Source organism: Pomacea canaliculata, linkage group LG10 (assembly GCF_003073045.1).
Source record: "Pomacea canaliculata isolate SZHN2017 linkage group LG10, ASM307304v1, whole genome shotgun sequence".
Classification (NCBI taxonomy): Eukaryota; Metazoa; Mollusca; class Gastropoda; order Architaenioglossa; family Ampullariidae; genus Pomacea; species Pomacea canaliculata.
The window spans coordinates 16,087,059-16,110,393 of NC_037599.1; the positions used below are offsets into that span (position 1 = coordinate 16,087,059).

General features: G+C 38.9%; 2 protein-coding genes across 5 annotated transcripts in view; one reads left to right on the top strand and one right to left on the bottom strand.

Annotated features, from left to right (window-relative positions):
• The window catches only part of LOC112573954 (methyltransferase-like protein 24), a 35,509-nt gene that overhangs the window by 2,723 nt on the left and 9,451 nt on the right, over positions 1-23,335 (top strand). Inside the window, exon 4 of one of the 3 annotated variants that reach the window (XM_025254674.1) lies at positions 1,109-1,183. In XM_025254674.1, the coding sequence (XP_025110459.1) occupies positions 1,109-1,183 (75 nt within the window). Of the gene's footprint in view, positions 1-1,108; positions 1,184-19,689; positions 20,125-23,335 lie in introns of those variants that run through there. The other 2 variants (XM_025254678.1, XM_025254676.1) reach the window with 2 other exon arrangements.
• On the bottom strand, positions 7,875-15,105 carry LOC112573955 (methyltransferase-like protein 24). Of its 2 annotated transcripts, none has more exons than XM_025254679.1 (7): positions 14,943-15,105; positions 12,810-12,918; positions 12,102-12,196; positions 11,707-11,835; positions 9,526-9,600; positions 9,135-9,273; positions 7,875-8,469 (listed from the first exon to the last, which is right to left on the bottom strand). In XM_025254679.1, the coding sequence occupies exons 2-7, from the start codon at positions 12,900-12,902 to the stop codon at positions 8,158-8,160; spliced, it is 843 nt and encodes a 280-aa protein (XP_025110464.1). In that variant the 5' UTR covers positions 12,903-12,918; positions 14,943-15,105; the 3' UTR covers positions 7,875-8,157. The 2 variants fall into 2 exon arrangements, with proteins under 2 accessions (XP_025110464.1, XP_025110465.1); XM_025254680.1 differs by lacking the exon at positions 14,943-15,105 and adding an exon at positions 14,783-14,801.

Consider the following 23,335-nt stretch of genomic DNA (forward strand, 5'->3'; position numbering starts at 1 on the left):
ATAGAAGGTAGAAAAGGAGCCAAGTTTGAAGTACCTTGGCACAGTCCTTGACAACAAACATTTCTTCCACGAAAAAACTCACATCATTTCCAGGAAAGCACCTCAGCTCCTGTTCTTGCTTAGAAAAATAAGGAATTTCGGTGTCCGTGACCCTGTATAGCAGTGTACCGCAGCTAGATCGAAAGCACTCTCTGATTTAACCTTTCAGTGTTCTATCAATCAAAGATAAGGCTTGCTTGATGAAGGTGGTCAAGAATGCCAGCAAGATCATTTGCCTTGCAAGAGGACCTATACATTAGGGGCATGAGGTTATAAGCTGTCGGTATTATCACAGATCCCTCTAACCCACTGCATCACCAGTTTCAAATGCTACCCTCTAGACGTAGATGGAAACAACTGGTCACCAAGAAGAGTGCTTTGGCCAGTTCCTTATACCAGGTGCGAAATCACCCATGAACAGGACAAACAAATGTACCACGCGCACACCTGTGATAATTATTGCTAGGAGGTGGTAGGGGTTGAGTGTAGTAACTGTGTGGGTGTGTCTGATGCGACTACATTTTGTTTATTTCTTTGCTTAATTTGCTTAGCTAATGAACTCTCAGCAAATGAAAATACCTCTCTCTGATTTACAGAAATAGATAATAAAGATTATTGTGTCAAGTCTACAGTTTAATAGTAGCATAATAAATTCTCACGTATGCGGTATAATACTGTAGTAGGCTCTTTATTATCACGTAGTCCTATAGTAGCATTATAAAGTATCGAGTATGCATTCATGCTGTACTGTTTCTTTCAAATTCTCACACTCTAACATGTCTAGTACACACTGGCAAACATTATCTGTATCCCACAGTGTTGACATGCTTTAGTATGGAAGTGTTCAAAAAACAACTGGAAAATGAGGTTCGTAAAGTCCATTTTGTTCTAGTGTGAGCTTGATAACATGGTCCCTATACTAAACTGTTCCAAATCAGAAGGCAAAAATGTATAAAGAACACGCTCAACTGAAAATATGCGCACTGTTTAACATGATTTAAATTATACTGTGCATTGTGATCTACAATGTACAAAGTTTGTCAAATTATGAGACGATTTTGTTTTCCAGGATCAACCGCGACTTCAGTTTTGACGATGCGGTCAGCGCTAAATACGGGTGCGAGGTTCACTCTTTCGACCCGAGGTGTGTTTTCAGATATTTTATTTCAAGCTCGTAGTTTTATGTTCTCTTGCCTGACAAATGAAAGACAGGAACAATGTGTTGGAAACTTTATTTCTAAATAGCACACCAACCTGCTAAGCATCACACACACACACACAGAACGGACAGATAAATAACCAGAGCTACTTAGGAGAAAACAAAAGAATTTAAAAGAAGAATACATTTTTCCTAAATTATTGCCTGAAAGTGTATTTCAATACGTTTTGTTGAAGCATGTTACAAAATGATCACAAGCACTCAGACCGGGTGTTTTTCCATAATCTTGGGATAAGCGACCGAGACTTCGTCAACGACAAAGCCTGGACAATGAAAACCCTGACGTCTATCAAGAAGCAGCTAAACCACACTAAGGTGGGCTAAAGAAGGAATTTTTAATCCTATTTTGTCCAGGCTGGTTGAGTATTTATTATTACTTGTTAAAAACAATTATTATTCAAATTGTGCATTTTGTGAAAAAAAAAACCCAAAAACAAAACTGCTCGATTTGTATCTGTGTCGTGTATTTAAATGTCTCCCTAAAGTATTCTATTTTGAAGCCATTTTATTTTATTTAAAGAAGAGTATGTGCGTGTGTGGATTATACTATAATTGTGTGTGATTTTTTTCCCTTTTTCTTTGAGCCAATATCGTTGTTGGAGAGAAATTCTCATAAAACCGTGTGCGATCTTTTGATTCGGTGATCTTGTGTAACCATCCAAACATTCAACATTAAGTTTTCACCATCTTCCCCGAAATATGTCCTTCGATTAAGGATGACCTGTATTTTTGTTTATAAACGCCACTAATGCGGACGCACATGTGAAGAATAGAGCGACAAAATCAAAGAGGAAACGATAGTGAATGTAGGTTTAGCAGACGATAATATATCAGACATTTCTTATTTACTCTAGGACAGATTTGTTTATTTGACGTTCTTTAACAATTGGCTACAAAAACCATCGGACGAACATAATCATTATTAAATATTAGTAAGTATTCTTACTTTATTTACGGATTTATTTACACATCCACACACATTGTTATCTAATTGTCCACATTCAGTGTTTTCAGTAGGTTTTAGATTTAACCACACTTCATATTGATTAAGAACTTATCAATATACTTATTTTCTCTTTTTCGATCGTACTGTTCTTTTCAGATCAATATCCTCAAAATGGACATCGAGCTAGACGAGTTTAAGGCCCTGCCGAACATCATCGCGTCAGACGAGCTGAAGGATGTCGATCAGCTGCTCTTTGAAATCCACTACAATTCTGCCGATGAGCAGGCAAAGATCATAGACTTCATGGCGCGAGGTCTGGAACTGCTACGTGACCTGCGGAACCTTGGCTTCTATGTCTTTCACTCTCACCCGAACCAGTATAATTATATTACGAGTAAGATATCTGGACTTCGACGTACGACCTGTAACGAACTGCACATGCTGAATGTTAACCGAAACAGAAAGTAGTGTCAGGAAAGTATTTGGTAAATACTCTTGGGGAAAGAAGGCAGGAAAGCGTATAGGAATTAAATAATTGATGGGAAGCATTTGTATTTTTGTGCAGTAATGCGTACAGGCACAGAACACGTACATAGCTTTGCACATACACATGATAATGGGACGATCGCACTTCTAACAACCGAAACCTTTATTGCTTTTACTGTAGTCGAGTTTGTCAACGTCTGTTTTTCTCAGGACTACACTTGATTTATCAGTTAAAGACTTCTTTATTGCTTTTGATTTTCATCTAATAAAGTTGTTTAATCTGAAATATGGTTTGACAAAGACTATTTTGGTGGTATCTATGACGATTCTAACAGCTGGATTGGAGCGCAGCTTTGTTAGCTCGAGGGAAAAGAGGGATGCCTCCTACTGTTAGTTCATTTACACCCTGCCTCCATCCTTTACACACCCACTCAGTCGCATCGCACGTCCGCACGCTCCAGGACAGATAACTCCTTTCATTCGTGTGTGCAACACAACAACTGACAACACAGTAACGAAAACAATTCAAATAAATATTATTCAACTAAAAAGATAGAACACAATATCAAACAGTTATACACATATCTTTAAGTGGCAGTGACTAACAATAAGTGTTGTTTACATATGTACATACGCTCAAACACAGGATTTCGTACTTTGACAAACCTTCGCCGCTCTCTGAAATCATTCTTTCATGTTCACGTGACGTGGCCAGTTTACAGAGGAATAAGTGCCACTCGGCTACCCGCCCTTGATGATTCGTAGACGGACAGCGAGCAAGTCGATCGTGGGGTACCACTGTCACCGCTCACGATCCCCTGCTAGCATCCGTCATCGCTTGCTGCTGCCTCACATTAAATGCTCCAAGCAATGAACGACAGCGGCGATAACCGGATTGTCGTCCCTAGCAGACGACAAGAAGCTGGGCCGGTGGCACTGTTCCCATCGCTTGCTGCCTGTGATACAGTTGACCAGCGTCGGCGGAATTTCTGGACCTGCAGTAGCGTGGTTCAACTAACATTGCCTTTCGTAGTTTCTACGAACGGCGGATATCCTATAGACTTTTTGTTTCTATCTTTGCCTTCACTAACAGTAACTTGATGCTGTCGCAGTGACACAGATGTAATCAAAGGAAACTCAATTCACTAATATTTTACTGAAAATACAACAACAACAGCAGCAGCAGCAGCAGCAGCAGCAGCAGAAGGAATATACACAGGACTACGGCGTACTAAGGACAGATTTTGTAAGTTTCCTTTTTTTAAAATTATTGTATTCGGTATAAATGTGAAAAAATGCCAATTCCCATCACAGTATGCAACCATGAGGAAGCAGACCTGTAGTTTCCTCCATTACACTATTATGGTAGTGTGTGGACGAGGGGGCGGCGATTGTTAGGGAGAAAATGCTGATGCATGCCAGTAAAGTAAAGGTACGATTGTGAAAGACCGCGAAAATAGATCTGCTGATGCATGCGGGAATAGTGCTGATGCATAAGACCGCGAAAAGTGACCCACCCGAGAGGTATACAAGGGCAGAGCTAAGACGCAAGGACAGGGGAGAAAACTGCGACGTGAAAGCGCGAGACAAGTGACGCCGCCGTGACTGTGGATCTATTTGCATTAAAGAGTTGTGCACCCCTGACAGGTTCCTGCCTTTCTGATTTGAGTGCTGGACTGTTGTGGTCACTGTTCGACTCCCCTCACCAAGCACCACTTTGTTACAAATATAAGGAGACAGAGCAGAGGTGTGGGGTGCAGTTGGTGTGAGGTCAGAAAGTGTGTTGGATCGAGGTTCGCCAGAGCCAGCAGCATCGACTGGCACCAGAAATATAATCTAGAACCCACGAGAGCGTTGTCTTTTGTGTTGTTGAGGAGAGATTGGGGAAAAGCCCGAATCTTACCCTGTTACACTATTAATGTTTTTATAAATTTGTCCGCATTGCGAGCTGCGATTATTACTAAACAGGCTAACAATTTAAAATATGGAGTTTCTTTCCATCCACAGTGTGCATACAAATATTCATAGCACACACTAATATAGCAAACAAAAGTACAGACATATCAACAGAAACAGACAGAAATACAAGGCAGAACGAGAAAATCACGAACCCTGCATCAAAATGGTATCAGTAAGGTTTGGCAGCCACAGTGATGTGGAGCCTGCAGAATGGAAGGTACAGAGCAGTTATCGAGCTCAACGTGTGTGTGTGTGTTGGTGGTTCTAATGTTTCGAAAAAGAACATTAACTTTAAACCCCAAAAAAGAGTTTATCTGCCGAATCTGGACCTGCTTTTTCGGGCAATTGAAGTGTATTGCCGGCAGTCAGGTGTGTCTATCTAGTCAGCACCTACTGCTCATATCTATCATCGTCAACCAGGCGTGTCAGCCTAGCCGATACTCATTGTTCTGGGGTACAGACACGATACCATAGTCAGCCTGTCAGGTTGGCCTCGTCAACCGCAGAGTAGGAGAGTTTTACAAGGAAGATTATTGAAGGAAGTGTAGATGCTAGTATGAACATCCCTGGACATCACCGATTGTAAGTGAGAACTTTGGGAACTATTGAAGTAACACTGGTTTATGTAGATTAAACGACGGAGAGGTAGAGAGTCGTCTGTGACACTGATGTGCGATTTTTGGTTTGCAGTCTGTCATGAAAGAGTGGGGGTAGGGCTGTAGTGTAGGTTTGCACATCTGTTTTACTCTAGAAATGATGTAACTTCTCTCTCTAGAGATTACGTAATTTACGCGGGTGGGGATGGGAGCTTAGGCTTGTGCCAGAGTCTCTGCGCTGCGCTGCGTCCGAAATGGATATGGCCCGCAGGCCGAAAAAGGTTAGGCATCACTGCTCTAATCATATATAACAAGCGACCATTAATTTTGTTTGACATGATCGACTATGTTAAAAATGTAGGTGGAGCTCATTTTTTTATATATTTTGTTTCTAGTTTATTCTTTCCCTAGTATAAACAATTCTATGTTAACCCTTTCATGAAGACCCACTACTATACACACAACATCCGGGATTGGACTGAATTTTGCTCCTTAGATAAACTAGTCCAGATAACAGTGAGTCACTGTAGAGGCTGAATATACTGTCGGTAATAAAGCCAAGCCTAGTGGTTAGCCCAGAGAGCTTCGATATAGAGAGGGTGCACTCCATCTTTATCATTACTTGTTAAGAAAAGTAGTGACGGAGTTGCGTCCCTTCAAAAAGTGATACTACGCGCGGTTGCTACTATCAACCACTACTAAACAAAGTGGTCGCTAGCAGTGTTTATCTTTGGAGTAAATGTCTAGGTGTTTGCGATATGAAATGACTTTTATCTAAGAACAGATTTTTGTGTCATGGGAACTGCTTAGATGAGGGTAGTTTGGGAGAGTTTTAGTACAAGTATGACAGCTGACTATATTTAAAAAGGATAACTTTTATAAATTCAAACAGCACATCCATGAGCACAAATTTGCATTTATTTAAAATCCATAAAAATCTAATTTATGAGAATTTATGAATATGAGAAGAGCAGTTAAAAACAGAATTACACATGAATATAAACAAACCACATTCAGAAGATTTGCTCACATACTGAGACATATAGATTTCTGTTTACATACAAGCATGAGCAATACATTCTCACACAAATCATAATAATCATAATTAATAACAAATCATAATACTACTATTAATAATAATGTATATATTTATATACATTCATATTCCTTGTTGTAATAACATTGGTTGACAATTGAAAGATAACAGCTATGCTTACCATGAAATATACAGCAAGCAGATACTCAAAAGGGATCATTCACACATGTACTTTAAATAAAGATTTATAACATTTTCTTTCACACTGTTCTATAATAATTTTAAATTACTTTAGCTTAAAAGCTACAAATGATGTAGCTTCAACATTTTTCGATTTCCGTTTGCTCCTTTTTCAAAAAAGGACACAGAGCTATCTTTAAGAGAAAAATGATGGCGAACATTGATAAATAGATTAATCACACTTCCTTTCAGATCACACGCACCAAGTGGACAACAGAGGTCAATGCTTTTTAGCTCTTCCCAAAGAAGTCGAATCAACTGAGATTGGTCAATATTTTTGCAACAGGCACACTCTAATATCTTGACTGTCTCACTCAGAATTTTGCTTGGAATATTGAGTCCACCAAATTGCTTGTTTCTAAGAAACTTTTCTGATTCTGATCCTGTGTGAGATCCTGCAATAGTTGTCTTACATTGATCACAAATCTTTCCCCATTAACTTTTTAACTAGATATCCTGAAATATTCATTTTCTTCTGCAATGTTTAAACATTTGGTTTTTGGTGGTGGTTGTATGGAGAAAATGGCTAGAGGGTCACTATAGTTATCAAAATTATTGAAAGTGATATTTACTTTATCACTAATGTCTTTGTCATTTAAACAATCACTGTCATGGTCATAGTCATTCTCATCAATATCTTCATTACATATCATTATGTCCTGTTGTTTGTCAGTGGTCACAGATGTCAGAGTCAATAAAGAGCTGTCATTGTCCTTCTGGCAATTACTTCCACGACTGTGATGAAACAGGTTCTCAATCATGATCTGACGGAAGAATAATCTAAACTGTTCTGCAGTGGGATTATGTAGATGCCCCCCTTTTTCTCGAAAGCAGGAAAAAAAGCAGTCTTGATTCAGTCTTTCTGTAAGAAGTAATGAAATACCATGATTTGTCTGAAGCTCATCAAAAAGCTCAAGCAGAGCCTGTACAGTCATCTTCCATCCTGTCAGACAAGGTAGTGCATTGGATGAGGGTGTTTCAACATTGTGCAACCATTGCAAAGTGTCACAGAGAAATTCTTTATGCCCATGCAGATGCAAGCTATGATCATCATTAGCCTTATGTGCCAGTTAGAGTGATCTCTCATGATAAATGTTAATTTAAAAAAATAAAATATGACAGAAACAAAGGCCCATGATGGTAAAATATGGCTTAGTAATATATATTGGAGTATATTATTATCTAATAATCATAACTTATCAACTTCTGACAGTTTATTGCAGAGTAAAATTGATAACTCTAACCGACGAGTTTTCCTTGCGGTCGCGAGTGAACCCTCTTTATCTAAGCTCCACTCCAGCTGTTAGAATCGTCATAGATACCACAAAAATAGTCTTTGTCAAACCATGATAATTCAAATTAAAGAACTTTTATTAGGTGAAAAGCAAAAGCAATCAAGAAGTTTTTAACTGATAAAATTAAGTGTAGTCCTGAGGAAAACAGACGTTGACAAACTCGACTACAGTAAAAGCAATAAAGGTTTCGGTTGTTAGAAGTGCGATCGTCCCATTATCATGTGTATGTGCAAAGCTATGTACATGTTTTGTGCCTGTATGCATTACTGCACACAAAAAATGCTTCTATACACGTTCCTGCCTTCTTTCCCGAAGAATATTTACCAAATAGTTTCCGGACACTACTTTCTGTTTCGATTAACATTCAGCATGTACAGTTCGTGACAGGTCGTACGTCGACGTCCAGATATCTTACTCTTGAAATAATTATGTTCGTTCGGGTGAGAGTGAAAAACATAGAAGCCAAGGTTCCGCAGGTCACGGAGCAGTTCCAGACCTCGCGCCATGAAGTCTATGATCGTCGCCTGCTCATCGCGAGAATTGTAGTGGATTTCAAAGAGCAGCTGATCGACATCCTTCAGCTCGTCTGATGCAATGATGTTCGGCAGGGCCTTAAACTCGTCTTGCTCGATGTCCATTTTGAGGATATTGATCTGAAAAGAACAGTAAGAATACTTACTAATACTTAATAATCATTATGTTCGTCCGCGGGATTTTGTATCCAATTGTTAAAGAACGTCAAATAAACAAATCTGTCCTAGAGTAAATAAGAAATGTCTGATATAATATCGTCTGCTAAACCAACATTCACTACCGTTTCCTCTTTGATTTTGTCGTTCTATTCTTCACATGTGCGTCCGCATTATTGGCGTTTATCAACAAAAATACAGGCCATCCTTAATCGAAGGATATATTTCGGGGAAGATGGCAAAAAACAACGAACTCTGTAGTCTGTACTTAATGTAGAATGTTTGGATGGTTACACAAGATCGCCGAATAAAAAGATCGCACATGGTTTTATGAGAATTTCCTCTCCAACGACGATATCGGCTCAAAGAAAAATGAAGAGAAACAAAAACCCCACAATTATAGTATAATCCACACACGCACATACCTTTCGTTAAATAAAAAAAAATGTCTTCAAATAGACTACTTTAGGGAGACATTTAAATACACGACACAAATGCAAATCAACCAATTTTTGTTTTGTTTTGTTTTTCAAAATGCACAATTTGAATAATAATTGTTTTTAACAAGTAATAATAAATACTCAACCAGCCTGGACAAAATAGGATTAAAAATTCCTTCTTTAGCCCACCTTAGTGTGGTGTAGCTGCTTCTTGATAGACGTCAGGGTTCTCATTGTCCAGTTTATGCTGTTGACAAAGTCTTGGTCGCTTATCCCAAGATTATGGAAAAACACCCGGTCTGAGTGCTTGTGATCATTTTGTCCCATGCTTCAACAAAACGTATTGAAATACACTTTCAGGCAATAATTTAGGAAAAAATTTATTTTTCTTTTAAATTCTTTTGTTTTCTCCTAAGTAGCTCTGGTTATTTATCTGTCCGTTCTGTGTGTGTGTGTGTGATGCTTAGCAGGGTGATGAGCTATTTAGAAATAAAGTTTCCAACACATTGTTCCTGACTTTCATTTATCAAGCAAGAGAACATAAAACTACGAGCTTGAAACAAAATATCTGAAAACACACCTCGGGTCGAAAGAGTGAACCTCGCACCGGTATTTATCGCTGACCGCATCGTCAAAACTGAAGTCGCGGTTGATCCTGGATAACAAAATCGTCTCATAATTTGATAAACTTTTCACATTGTAGATCACAAAGCACAGTTTATCTTAAATCATGTTAAACAGTGCGCATGTTTTCCGTTGAGCATGTTTATACATTTTTGCCTTCTGATTTGGAACAGTTTAGTATAGGGACCATGTTATCAATCTCACACTAGAACGAAATGGACTTAACGAACCTCATTTTCCAACTGTTTTTTGAAGTCTTTCATACTAAAGCATATCAACACTGTGGGATACAGATAATGTTTGCCAGTGTGTACTAGACATGTTAGAGTGTGAGAATTTGAAAGAAACAGTACAGCATGAAATCCTGTTGGTGCATAAACTCGATACTTTATAATGCTACTATAGGACTACATGATAATATAGAGCCTACTTCAGTGGAACCTCGGTTAACGAGCACAATCCGTTCTGGAAAGTTGTTCGTTATCAGAAATGTTCGTTATCCAAAAAAAGTTTTCCCATAAGAAATAAAGGAAATAGATTTAATTGGTTCCCAGCCCCTGTTGACTCGCTAATATTTGAAAGTTACAGGTTATTTAGGATTTTGTTTTTTAGAACAGTTATAACACAATGTAAATGGAGTTAAATAAACATAAAAACATTAACGAAAGCATTTAAACATAAGAAAACTAGCCGTTTTAACGCTGTGGGGAATGGAGGTGTTGGGAGGAAGGGGTGGAATTACTGCTTTGGAGGGGGTCCACGAGCACACGTGACATTGTAAAATCGGGGGTGACTTCCCTTTTCTGTCACTTTGAGGCTGAAGGAAAAAACTTGCCCAGTGTCTGTTTTTCTGTCTTTTTTGTAAAATTCTGTAATACGACATCACATTATCATTGAACATGTTTAGGCTCCTATTGCACTGCTAGGGAAAGACTTTTCTACAAACTTCTTTGGAGCCATGATTGAGGATTATCTTATTAAAATAAAGCACAAAAAATCACTAAATAAGAAGAATGCGCACAGATAAGGAACGACCGATCGAAACTGTGTCTCAAGAGCGAATGATGACAAGCTGGTTGGTCACGTGTGGTTCATATGGCTGTTAGTTATCCGAAATTTTGGTCGCTATCCGAGGTGTTCGCTAACCGAGGCTCCACTGTATTCTACCTCATACGTGAAAATTTATTACTCTCCTATTAAACTGTATACTTAATAAAATACCTCTTTATTATCTATTTCTGTAACTCAGAGAGATATATGCATTTTTCTTTGTTGAGACCTCATGAGTTAAACAAATTAAGCAAAGAAATAAACATTTAGTCGCATCCCACACACCCACACAATAACTACACTCAACACCCTACCACCTCCTAGCAATAATTATCACAGGTGTGCGCACAGTACATTTGTTTGTCCTGTTCATGAGTAATTTTGGAGCTGATGTAAAGGAACTGGCCAAAGCACTCTTCTTGGTGACTAGTTGTTTCCATCTAGGTCCAGAGGGTAGAATTTGAAACTGGTGATGCAGTGGGTTAGAGGGATCTGTGATAATACCGACAGCTTTTAACCTCACGGCTCTAATGTATAGGTCCTCTTGCAAGGCAAACGATCTTGCTGGCAATCTTGACCACCTTCATCAAGCAAGCCTTATCTTTGATTGATAGAACACTGAAGCACACTGACAGGTTAAATGAGAGAGTGCTTTCGATCAGGCTGCGGTACACTGCTTCAAATACAGGGTCACGGACACCGAAATTCCTTATTTTTCTAAGCAAGAACAGGAGCTGAGATGCTGTCAAGTTTGTTGTCAAGGACTATGTCAAGGTACTTAAGACTTGGCTCCCTTTCTACCTTGAATGTAGTTTTAATTTAACGAATGTTCCTTTTTACGGAGAAAAACATTCAGAAGTCCAGGATACCCACATGTATTTCCTTCACAGTTCCCCTTAACAAAGTTACAAACATACACATACAGACGAATATTTTGGAAAGGAGATGCTTAACTGTAACAAAGAAAAGAAAACAAGTCTTTTTATATTCTTTCATTTAGTACATATGCTTAGCACATGAAATGTTCGATGTGTTTCTAACTTGTGATCGAAAGAAGTGCTTGCACAAACACGATGCTGACTCTCACCCAAACGAATACACCAAACATGGTGATTGGGGACGGTGCTCTATGTCGTCACAGACATCCCAACCGCCATCTTCAGGCTTACCCAGACGAATCCTGTTGGTGCATAACACGTCTTCGTTTTCCACGTAGCTGGTATGGGAAATAAGACAAAAATCATGGAATTATACTCTGTTAGACTCTGTGCACGTTTTGTTTATTAGGAACGTAAACAGTAGTAATATTATTGGCTTTGCAAACAAAATAAAATTCTTTACCTAGATGTTCACCTTAAAAACCTTAACTGTTCCACACTGTGTAATCTGTCTAAGCTTTATAATGAAGTCCGGAAATCTGGATGCAGGTTTCTAAAGGTTCAAGCTGAAAATTAATTTAAAGTCAGTGGTCTGACAACTCACGTGTAGTACAGTTCCTCCAATTCAGCGTCTTTCATGTTCCTAATGATCTCGTTGGTGGGAAGAGAAGGACGTAAAGATGAAGGGCACGTCAATACCTATAGGCAACAGAAAGGTCTCGAAGGCTCGCATCATCTCATAAAGATCAGCGATCACAGGCTGTCACACGACACTACCTAACTTCGTAAGTCAGTGACAGCTTCAGACTCAATCAGTCACATGATTGACTAGAGCATCTAGTGCCTGGATGTGATTGAAGATAGCAAGGACCCTCAACACACTAAATATCACTCTTCCAAAAAGAAAAGCGACATGAAAGACAACGGAAAGACACTAGAAAGATCTCGCTTACATCGTCACGACTTCTCTCAGTCATCGCAAATATAAAGTGATGATGGTGATTGATGTTGATGATAGATTCATGGATGTTGATGACGACAACGAAGAGCAACGATCGAACCATGGAACACACAAGACATAAACTCCTATAGAGACACAGAGAAGATATAGAGATACTAGATGTTTCACATGTGGCTAAGGGGTTGATGTGAATAAGGATTGGGTTTCTTTGCTTCGCTGGCTACTCGGCTGAAAGTCCGGATATTTTGTTGTTTTCTTGGTAACAGGAATATTCAAGTTTCAGTAAGTGGTAAAGCAAAGATATCTCACGATCTGTCTCTTTACATAAGAAAGAATAAACAAACTAGATACCTTTGGGATGACGTGCTTGTGCATATACAGAAACCAGGAAATGAAGAATGCGACAGTGCACACCAATATAAATAAGGTCATTTTCCTTGGCATTTTCGCGTGCTTGGTCCTGAGATAAAGAATAAACAGCAGTGTGATCGTATTTGACAACTACTTGATGACACAGTCGCGAGCTCGCCTCATTCTCCCTCTCTCCCTCACACACACACACAGCTGAACGCTCTTTCTCTCACCCGATGACAACGAGTTCTACATTTTCTAATAAATCTCGATTAAATTCCCATTAATAACTGCGCGCAAAATTTTTTTCTTAAATTAATGAACACGTAATTGTTACCTACCTTACATGAAACCTATTTATATGATTGGAAAGTTTTGCAAAAAGTTATGACTTGACATAAATTTTAAAGTGTGTGTACATATTTCCTCTGGCCTGATAAACTATGCATGAAACGCGACTTTCACAGACGTTTTGCTAAATACTTTAGTTGATAACAGACTAAGACCAAAGTAAACAGTTCTCGAGTAAATCGTGCCCTAGAAGGTCGTGGTACTAAAGGGAGGGGCTACAGGATGGAAGGGAAAATAATCGTGAGCGTGAAAAGTCAGTCGTCTGTGGGCTTAGGGTTGAGTTTTGAGTAAATAAGCCAAACAAATTATGTTACTTCTGTAGATAAAGCCACGCCTAATGTTTACTTGTCACGTTCATTTATTTATTTTTTTTAAATTAAAGTTTATGATGTGTCCCACTTATTATTTTTATTATCAATTTTTACCAAATCTCGTGACAAAAATGGCGCCTATTTGTCATTTGATACTGCGCACAAAAAGGATTAAAATTATTTTAAATTTTATAACTTTCGATATTCGGAAGCGAACATTCGTCAAACAATAGAGATATTTGTAGCACAAGTCGCGTAATAAAAAAATGACAGGGAAAAAGGGGATTGCGAAAAAACAAACAAAAAAAAAAAAAAAACCACTACTGCCTTGATTGATAGCCTTATCTGTATTCCTAGTAACGGTCTTCCTACAAATCAGTGCTGCTCCTTCAACACGATCATACCAAAGTCTCGATATTCATTTTTATGAAGACTGAAAGTTTCTAAAGTCTAAACGCTGAACATTAAGAATGTGAAATATAGTTGTCTGAATATGTACATGTTCTTTTGCTGTAGTTAAAATAACAGAAACTCTTATGTATAAATCTTATGTATAAATCTCTACCAGAATCACAAATGCTAGAGTCTAACTCGCTAAACTCATCCTCGTTAATGTCTAGCCTGCACGCCTCATCATCGCTCTCCCCCACCTCGCTCTCATCTACGTCATTAGCCATGCCATCGTTGGTTTCGTTGCCACTAATGCCTGCGACACTGTCCCTTCTGATACCGCATCTGCGGTTAGCCCTGCTTCTTTTTTCAGCCATTTTGAGCTGGAGTTCGCGTTCTCTCTCTTCCCACTCTATCCTATCCTGGAGTTCTTTTCCCTCCCGTTCTTCCCAAGCCTTCTTTTGGTGTCTCCAGTACGCCATTTCGTCATTCACAACCTTTTCGAGTTCGTTACCCCTGAACCCTATTCTCCGCATTTACGATCTGACCTCCTCCCTCTTCACCTTGGAATTAGCAAATATTGGCTTTCCCTGATCTACGCGTTCCCTCTCCAGCCTTTTCCTCCTTCCTTGATCTGCCATCTCCTATTCCTATCAGGTAACGAACACTTTCGAATGGACCACCCACCTGTCCTGTTCTAGATTACACGAATTTACAATCGTCAAGCTCACAGCCACGGTACCCAAGCCAAGCTAGCTACACAGTTCGTAATCAGGAATATAACACACGCTCTCCTACGCACTGCTTGTCTTACGTTAACTTACACGAAATCACACAATCGTTAAGTTAACAACATAACAGTTAAGTAAGCAAGGCAACAACCAGGTTATCTACTCCAAAATAACCTCACCACACACCAACCTTCCTGTTCCTTACACACACGCTATCTGCCCTCCACTAGCTTACACGAAATCACACTACACAACAGCAAGTAAGGCAAGCAATCACCAGGCTATCTAATCCAAGACAACTTGACCATTCACACAGACTCTCTTTCAGCTAGTGTGATAATACAACTTACAGTGGGGAAGGAAGCCGGAGTGTCCAGAGAAAACCTCCGACGATTAGCCCTGTAAACAGGTATCAATTACAGGCTATGCTGCAAATCGCCATGTGCGACAAGATGGCGTGTACGTACATGATACAACACAACAGTGTGTACCTTCAGGCTAACGGTTTGCAGGGAGCACTGATAACGCTGCCATAGCTACGTTATCTCTTTCGTCACGATAGCGCGGGAAAATTCGTATGCAGGGACCGCCGATAGCCGGCTATCGTAGCTCTACGGCTAATGGAGCCTCACCCCTCCTCCCCTGGACAGGTACAACGACCAAGAACTTTACAAGAAATGTAAATTTAAAAGACACGATGTTTTAGAACTGACAAATGACATTTGCAGCAGCAATCGAATTGTCGAATCGACGTGGGTCGCTTTCTCCAGTGTTGCAGGTACAGAATAAATCAGTTATTATGCTGCTGATAAAACTTGTTCAGCTTGTTGTCTATTTGAATTTAGCAGTGATTAGTTGCTTTTTAAATGATATTTTAAATTTGAAAAAGGCAAAATTAGCATCCTAGCTTAGGTATTGTGCAGACTAACATGACTGTAAAGTGACAGTCAAACCTTCTAGTGCTTGACATAGGATTTGCCTTGTGTGAGAGAGTTTGTGTGTTGAGGCTTTGTACTGTAACCCAAAAATTTTTAGTTTGCATTGCATCTCACTCTGAATACCTGTTGCAGGGTGTGTGTGTGTGTTGGTGCTTTGTAATGTAACCCACTTTTATTTTTTGCATTGCATCTCACTTCTGAATACCTGTTACAGGTGTGTGTGTTGAGACTATGTACTGTAAACCACATTTTTTTATTTTGCATTGTATCTCATTTCAGAATATGTGTTGCAGGTGTGTGAGTTTGTGTGTCTTGAGGCTTTGTATAGTAACCCACATTTTTTTTTATTGCACATTGCATCTCACTTCAGAATATGTGCTGCAGGTGTGTGTGAGTGTGTGTGTGTTGATGCTTTGTGCTGTAACCCACATTTTTTAACTGTATACAGATCCACTCAAATATACAAAAATGCATTCACTGGCAGTACTGTTAGTTTTAATCAGGGCTTCTGCTAAGGCTAAAGTCTTTGGGGTCCCAGGGACCCCTTCTTCAGATTTCTAAGGGGTCCCAGACTAACTCTAAGGTGTCCCTTTACAATGTGAACAAAAAACAAATCAACAAATCAACATACAGTGGAACCTCGGTTAGCGAACGCCTCGAATAGCGAATATTTCGGATAACGAACAAAACTTTCGTTAAAAATTTGTCTCGGATAGCGAACAAAATTTCGGATAACGATTAGCCACGTGAACCACACGTGACCGACCAACATGTCATCATTCGCGATCTAGACACAGTTACGATCGGTCGTTCCTTATCTGTGTGCATCCTTTTTATTTAGTGAATTTTTTAATTTATTTTAATAAGATATTCCTCAATCATGGCTCCAAAGAAAATTCTGTAGAAAAGTCTTTCCCTAGCAGTGTTATCGGCAATAGGAGCCTTAACATGTTCAATGATAATGTGATGTCGTATTACCGAAGAGTTTTACAAAAAAGACAGAAGCGACAGACACTGGACAAGTTTTTTCTTCAGCCTCAAAGCGACAAAAAAAGGAAGTTACCCCGGATTTTACAATGTCACGTGTGCTCATGGAGGGTGAATCCAAGCAGTAATTCCACCCCTTCCTTCCCACACCTCCATATTATATGTGTGTACTAAGGTACTACTATATATGTATTAATTATTATGTATACTAAAATACACTATTATATTAATATTATTATATACTAAAACCCTATTATATATACACCCTAGTGTACTGCTGTGTATATGTAGTACACATACTTCTATGCATGTGTATTCACCTTGTGTTTCATGGTATATACTGCTGTACTACTGTATGAAGTTCATATACTATTTTGTATATGCATGTATCTGGAATAGCTGGATTTTGAGCAAGAGTTCGGACAGCCAACAGCAAGAAAAATAAGAAAGTAATACAGATAGAACCCTGCTTACGAAGTCTTATCTCAGTAAACTTTGAATTTTCGGCTTTCGATGCTGCTAGGGACTCGAGAGAAGGAACAATCGAGAAGTGACCTCCTCTACATGATGATGATGATGAGGAGGAAGAGGAGGAGGAGGAGGATACGTTTCGTGCACCCAGCAACACATTTTGACCGCCTGTTGCCTTCCAAGTGATATAGGCATGGAGGGTTTCTGTGTGTGTAAGATGGCCGAGACCAGTAACACCTGTCGTTATGGAGCAGAATTTACGTTCTGTCAAATTCTACTTGAGTGATTTTATTTTTGTTTTAAAAGGAGTCACAAAGCTTTCTTGCTGCATAGAAAACTGTCATTTAATGATGTGTGGCATTTAATGATGTTAATATAGAGGAGTGTGTGGAATTTAATGATTTCTGTATAGTTGTTGGCATTGCAGGTTCAATTTATGTCTCTCTTGCACGATGAGAAATATTTCATAGCCGGAGCGCTGTTTAATGTTTGAATGACTGTACGGGTCTTTCATACAGATTTCACATTAAAGTATATCATAGCGACGCAAATAACATTAACAGTAAAAATACTCACAGTCAGACAGAAAATAAACACAGAAGCTACCGGAGTCGGAAGTTTTACCCGTAAAAAAGACTTTAATTTTTAAGATGTAGAAAACATCCTTACGAAGATCTTCTTCTGTAAATTCTTCAGTTATTTGTTTGTAAGATTTACATGCCAGTAAAAAAAACTAATGATGGAATAATGTCTAATGATAAGAGATAATGATACGCTCAAGATAAGACTTGCCGAATTCAAAGTAATCCACCCTTTCCATTTTCAAGATTCGAACCCACAAACATCAGCATGCACAGGTCAAGGCCACTCACACAGACGTCAGAGTTGTACATAGCGAGGCGAGTCAACAGGGGCTGGGAACCAATTAAATCTATTTCCTTTATTTCTTATGGGAAAAACTGTTTCGGATAACAAACATTTCGGATAACGAACAACTTTCCAGAACGGATTATGTTCGTTAACCGAGGTTCCACTGTACTTTGTTCAACTGCCTTACAGACACACAAAGCACTGTAATGTCTAGTGAGAAACGGCGAGATTTCTGTGCCATGAAGTCTGTGCAAGCTTCTGTGATGAGCGTGTGCTCACTGTACTTGGGGTGCTCACTTTCTTTCTGTTTCTGAGACGATGATTTAACCATGCTGTCCATGATGGAACTCTTCCCGCTAAGGGAAACAAAAAACAGTGCAAGGGAAGTTACTCTCGCCTTGTAGCAGACGACAACACTAGATTGAGCTACGATGTCAGACACTACACTTACCCAATTTTGTATCTGTTCTTCGCCCAAATTTGAAGGGTTCCCCTGGGACCCCATTGAAGAAAATTGAAGGGGTCCTCCGAACTTTTAATGCGTACTGTACGCAATTTTTGGCGTAAGCAGAAGCCCTGGGTTTTAATTATCATTTATCTCTTTGTCTAGCTTGCTTATTTTAGCTTTTAGCAGCAAGACTTCTAGTTTGAGATTTTAATTTCTAGTTCCATTTGGCTTATTGTAGACTGCACTTTGGTCTTTGAAATGTTATATCATGAGCTGTTGCTCTGTATCTCCTTTGCTGGCTGTTTTTCTTTTTTTTTCATTCCAAGGGTTTTCCGGTTGTCCAGGGTGGTGTTGACGGGTAGAAGTTTGCCAACGATTTGAAGGGACTTGAATATTCTGTGGCAGAGCAAAGAAAAATATGTACTAAATGATGGTTGCAAGAGTGGCAATTAGATTTCTGCATATACATCAATAGCATTCTAAAGAAAAGTGATGTTATCCACAAACTGATTTAGTGTAAAGTGGCAGAAAATTATCAATCCTGCAAAAATTGACTGAAAATATCATTTAAATGTATATATATATTTGTGTGTGGATGCAATTATTCACTTTTCAGTTTGCTTTTGTTTTAAAATATGTGATTGTGACTGTTTGAGTGTAAAATAAATTTCACTATGTAAATTTTAAGATATTGTGTATTACTTGTTGAGATGGCAGCATGTTGCACACAAACTTCAGAACACAGCATTCTGCGCACAAACTTCACAATAGAGCCACCATAAAACATGAATTCATTCAGCCTGCATACCTCCTGTGAATCTGGACCATTCACTGGAATAAAAAACATGTTTTAAAAATTGTACTTCATTTAATCAACAAGCATAGAGCTGATGGATAAACAATAAAAGAAAAGTAAATAATGGTTGCATTTGAGGCAAGATTAAACCAACCCATTTCAACCTGTGGTGCTGTGTCCCCAGTTACCAAGAATGTAAAGAGTGTAATATTAATAATTATAAGTGTGATTTAAACATCCAAAGCATACATTATGTTTCACTGCTACCCTCCCTACATCCAACTGATTTGCAAACATAATCACATTTTCTATTATAATATTATAATTTCATAAAAATATAAATAAAAATAAGTAATTATTCCGTCATTTACTGTTTTATATACTTTTTTAGCCAGATAATGTGTCACTTACCTCCAATACCACTGATCAGGGAGAGGTGTTATGCCAAGGATTGCAGCCTCTTCATATTCGGGTGGTGGCATTCCTTGTCTCCACTGTTTTATTTGAATCGCTTTTTTTTTTAACCATTGTCTATTTTTTGTAGATCCTGTAATGAACCAGCCTGGTTCAAGGCCACAACAACAGCCGAAGCGGGGTGTAAGTAATTATAGGTAGGCGGTGCTCATTAAAAGTGGACAATGGGGGAAACCTTTCTGTCCCTTTTTATGACTTGACAGGGCGCCGTGACTTAGGAGGGGAGCGAGAACTAGAGCCGGGGGTGGCAGATGTAGTAGGTACGGGAATAGCGCAGTAGGCAGTAGCTGGCACTTGCCAGCTGGCACTTGCGGTCTGGTGGATGAGAGTGGTGAGAGGTGCAACGACAAGCGAGGGCGTCAACGGTGTTACGTCAACAGGTGTGTACAGCCAGTCACACCTATCTCTTCGTCTGCAAGTGTGTACAGTCAGTCACACCCATCTTCTCAACTGTGGACAGTCACACTAACCTCCACGACAACAGGTGTGTACAGCCGGTCACACCCATCTTGAAATCATCAGGCGCGGACACTTGTACAGATACGGTCGTATGTACCAATTAGTTAATGTTTAAAGTTTAGTCTGCTCTCAAATTTGTGTCAACCTAATTTGCTTTGTTAATTTTCTTGTAATTATAATTTGTTTGTTGTGCAACTGTCTTGTCAGTTGTGTGCTTTGCGCACGCGAGGAGAGCGACTGTCAGTCGGTGAGCGTGCGGACGTGTGGAACGGACGGGTGCAGGGATGGGCAAGCTACTTTTAATTTGTAGCCGGCTAGGCTACAGCTACTTTTTTTCAAAATGTAGCCGGCTACACTACAGCTACAATTTTGCAAAAAGTAGCCAGCTACTTTGGGCTACTTTTAAAATGTAGCCAGCTTCTTTTGGCTACTTTTAAAATCGTGATGTTATAACAAGTTAGCTGTAGCCAGCTGGCTGTAGCAACATACACAAACATCAAACATACACACTAAACACTATTACTTGCTTTACAAAGTTTTTATTATAATAATGAAACGGAGAACTGCGATATACCGACAATTTTATTTAGTGAATCCATAAATGCTTTCATTCATTCCTTGCCCCCTTCCTCCCCCGGCCTTTTTCACACAATAAGTACACGTATTTTACGATTATATTAAACATTTCTGGATCTTTTTCCTCATCCTGTTTTAGTGACAAAAGAAATTATATAAGTTTTCCGATAAACATTTGTTTTCTATAACTATTTGTTCCCTATTACTTAGAAATGAAAACTAAACAGATGCTTAAGTATCAGGTACCTGGTGGAATTTTCAATAAGTTAGGTTATGTGGTGATGAAAAATGTCAACCTCTTATCAATACTGTGACAATGAACAACAGACCATTGAAATAAATGAGTTTGCATGGAATATAAGTAAAACACTGCTTAATCTAATTTAGGCAAGCAGATCATAAGGCATTTTTTTTCTAACACTGACACTGAAAACAAAGAAAGGAACACAAACTAATTGTTTCCAAAAGCTGATAGGGTGAAAAGTATAGTCCTGGCATACTAGAATAGACTTTAATTATATAGTAGGATGTCAAATGTAGCATATAAACACTGAAATATATTTTTCAAAAATGATCTGATACAAGATATATTTATTTTAAATCTTTAAGCTTGAATTTCTCTGTTTGTCGTTTTTGACATCCAGTCCTAAACTATAAAAACATATTTCTCAAGATTGGCTTGTGCTACAGCAGTAGAATTTTGCAATTTTGTTTAGAAATGCATAAGCTACAAAGTGATGCATTTGAGAATATGGTATAAACATTACTTTTGATAAAATTAACATTTTTCTAAATATTTAATTGCCACATTCACACTGAGTCGGGGGGTACCATGTCTGATTTTTTATATCTCCTAGAAATCTTGAGATCAGTGCCTCTAGTTTACAAAAAATCCAAAACCTTTGGTATATGACTTATGGTATTGTGTAAATTTGTTTTTTAAATGCTTGTACGTTTTGAAACAAAAACGTTGATTAAAGTCACAATTTTCACTTTAGGTACTCAAAAACAGTTTTAAACTGCTATATTTATGTTATTTTGTTACTCTATATTTAAAAACCCTTAAAGATATTTAAAATATGGATTTTAATTTTTGGAGTGTACCGGTAACCTTAAAACAAATCTACATTCTTTTAGTCCTTCATGGAATTGAATTTGACCAGAACTTTGGCCTCGAAGTTGCTGTCTGTCACCCTAGTGCGCAGCTTTTGTCATGATAAGTCCTGCCAGACTGAACAATCTCTCAACAATTCTTGCATTTGAAACTATACCCACATTTTGTGGCTTCGCAAAATGTAAAAAATTTCAAATAAGGCTGGAAATTGATGGGTACGTCCATCTTCGTTTTTCAAATCGCTCCCGCCACTTGGACGACCCGGTACTTCCGGTTACTGAGCGTGCGAGACACGTGGTGTCTGGCTGTCAAGACACCGAGCAGTGACAGCAGTGGCTGTCGTCGTCTTGCGGACACGCTGTCGACGAATGGTCGTGTAACCAACACGTCAAGTGGCTACGTAGAGCAGGCTGTCGTACCAGAAATATCACAGAGATTGAATTCCACACTGAAGTTTTCTTTAATTCAGTATCTTTTTCTCAGCAGCTGGCCTAACTTCTCTCTCTCTCCAATTCACAAAGAGGTCCCACACCACTGTCAGCCCTGCTATTTATTCTCCCTCCCCTCGAACATTCTAGGCTTCTAGCACAGACATTCTATTTCGTCGCAATAAAGACATTTTTGAACATCGCTACATTGTTGAACATCATTTCCTCCCTCGAGCAAAGACAAGCCATTTTTACTTTGAACATTGCTACATTGTTGAACATCATTTCCTCCCTCGCACAAAGACATTCTATCTTTTACATTGCTGCCGTGCTGAACATTCTGGAATATAGAAGCAAATCTACAACCCAAAGACATTATACAGTGATACCTCGGTTCTCGAACATAATTCGTTCCGGGAGGACGGTCGAGAACCAAATTGTTCGAGAACCGAAGCAATGAAACCCATAGGAAATAATGGAAACTGGATTAATTCGTTCCAAGCCCCAGAAAATGCCTATTTACTGGCCTAATTTGTATATAATATGTAGAAAAACATGAGTCTCAACAAGAAATAAGAAATAAAAGTGTATTTATTAAAACAAAAAAAAAAATAAATAAAATGTACTGTACAGTACAGTAAATTGTGTTTCATTTACTGTACCTCTACCAAACTTTATGGCAGGAGGGAATGAATGTGGAGGGAGGAGGGAAGGGGGATGGTTATTGTATTGAAGGGGAGTCCTCTTCAATAAAAACAGAGGGTAACTGCTCTTCGGGTGTTTCTGTTCTCTGTATCTTTTGCTGAGGAGAATCAGAATCTTGCTCTGCAGTTGCTTGTCTGATTTCTTTACGGAAGAATTTGTCAATTGTTTGCTGTTTTTTTCTCCTTTGCAAAATTTTGCGGAAAGTGGACATAACATTGTCATTAAAAATGTTAACTGCTCTATTTGCTACCACTTTATCAGGGTGATGTTGTTCAACAAAATTTGCGATTTCTGCCCATTTTGCACACATTTCATGACTCTCTCCACAAAAACGTCACTCTCTCTCTCTGCACTCACACTGATGACGCAAGCAAGGCGCGCTGGGCTGAATCAGAGATCTGTAGGTCCCTACAGATCTCTGGCTGAATGAACGCCATTCGGCTCAACTCGGCTCATCTCGGACGTTCGGATGTTCGA

Excerpts from the sequence above, each read along its gene's own strand:
- LOC112573955 (XM_025254679.1), bottom strand. The coding sequence starts at position 12,902 with ATGCCAAGGAAAATGACCTTATTTATATTGGTGTGCACTGTCGCATTC. Across the intron at positions 9,601-11,706 it reads TGTTTGGTGTATTCGTTTGG|GATCAACCGCGACTTCAGTT; the intron begins GTGAGAGTCAGC and ends TTTGTTATCCAG. Across the intron at positions 8,470-9,134 it reads AGCAGCTACACCACACTAAG|ATCAATATCCTCAAAATGGA; the intron begins GTGGGCTAAAGA and ends TGTTCTTTTCAG.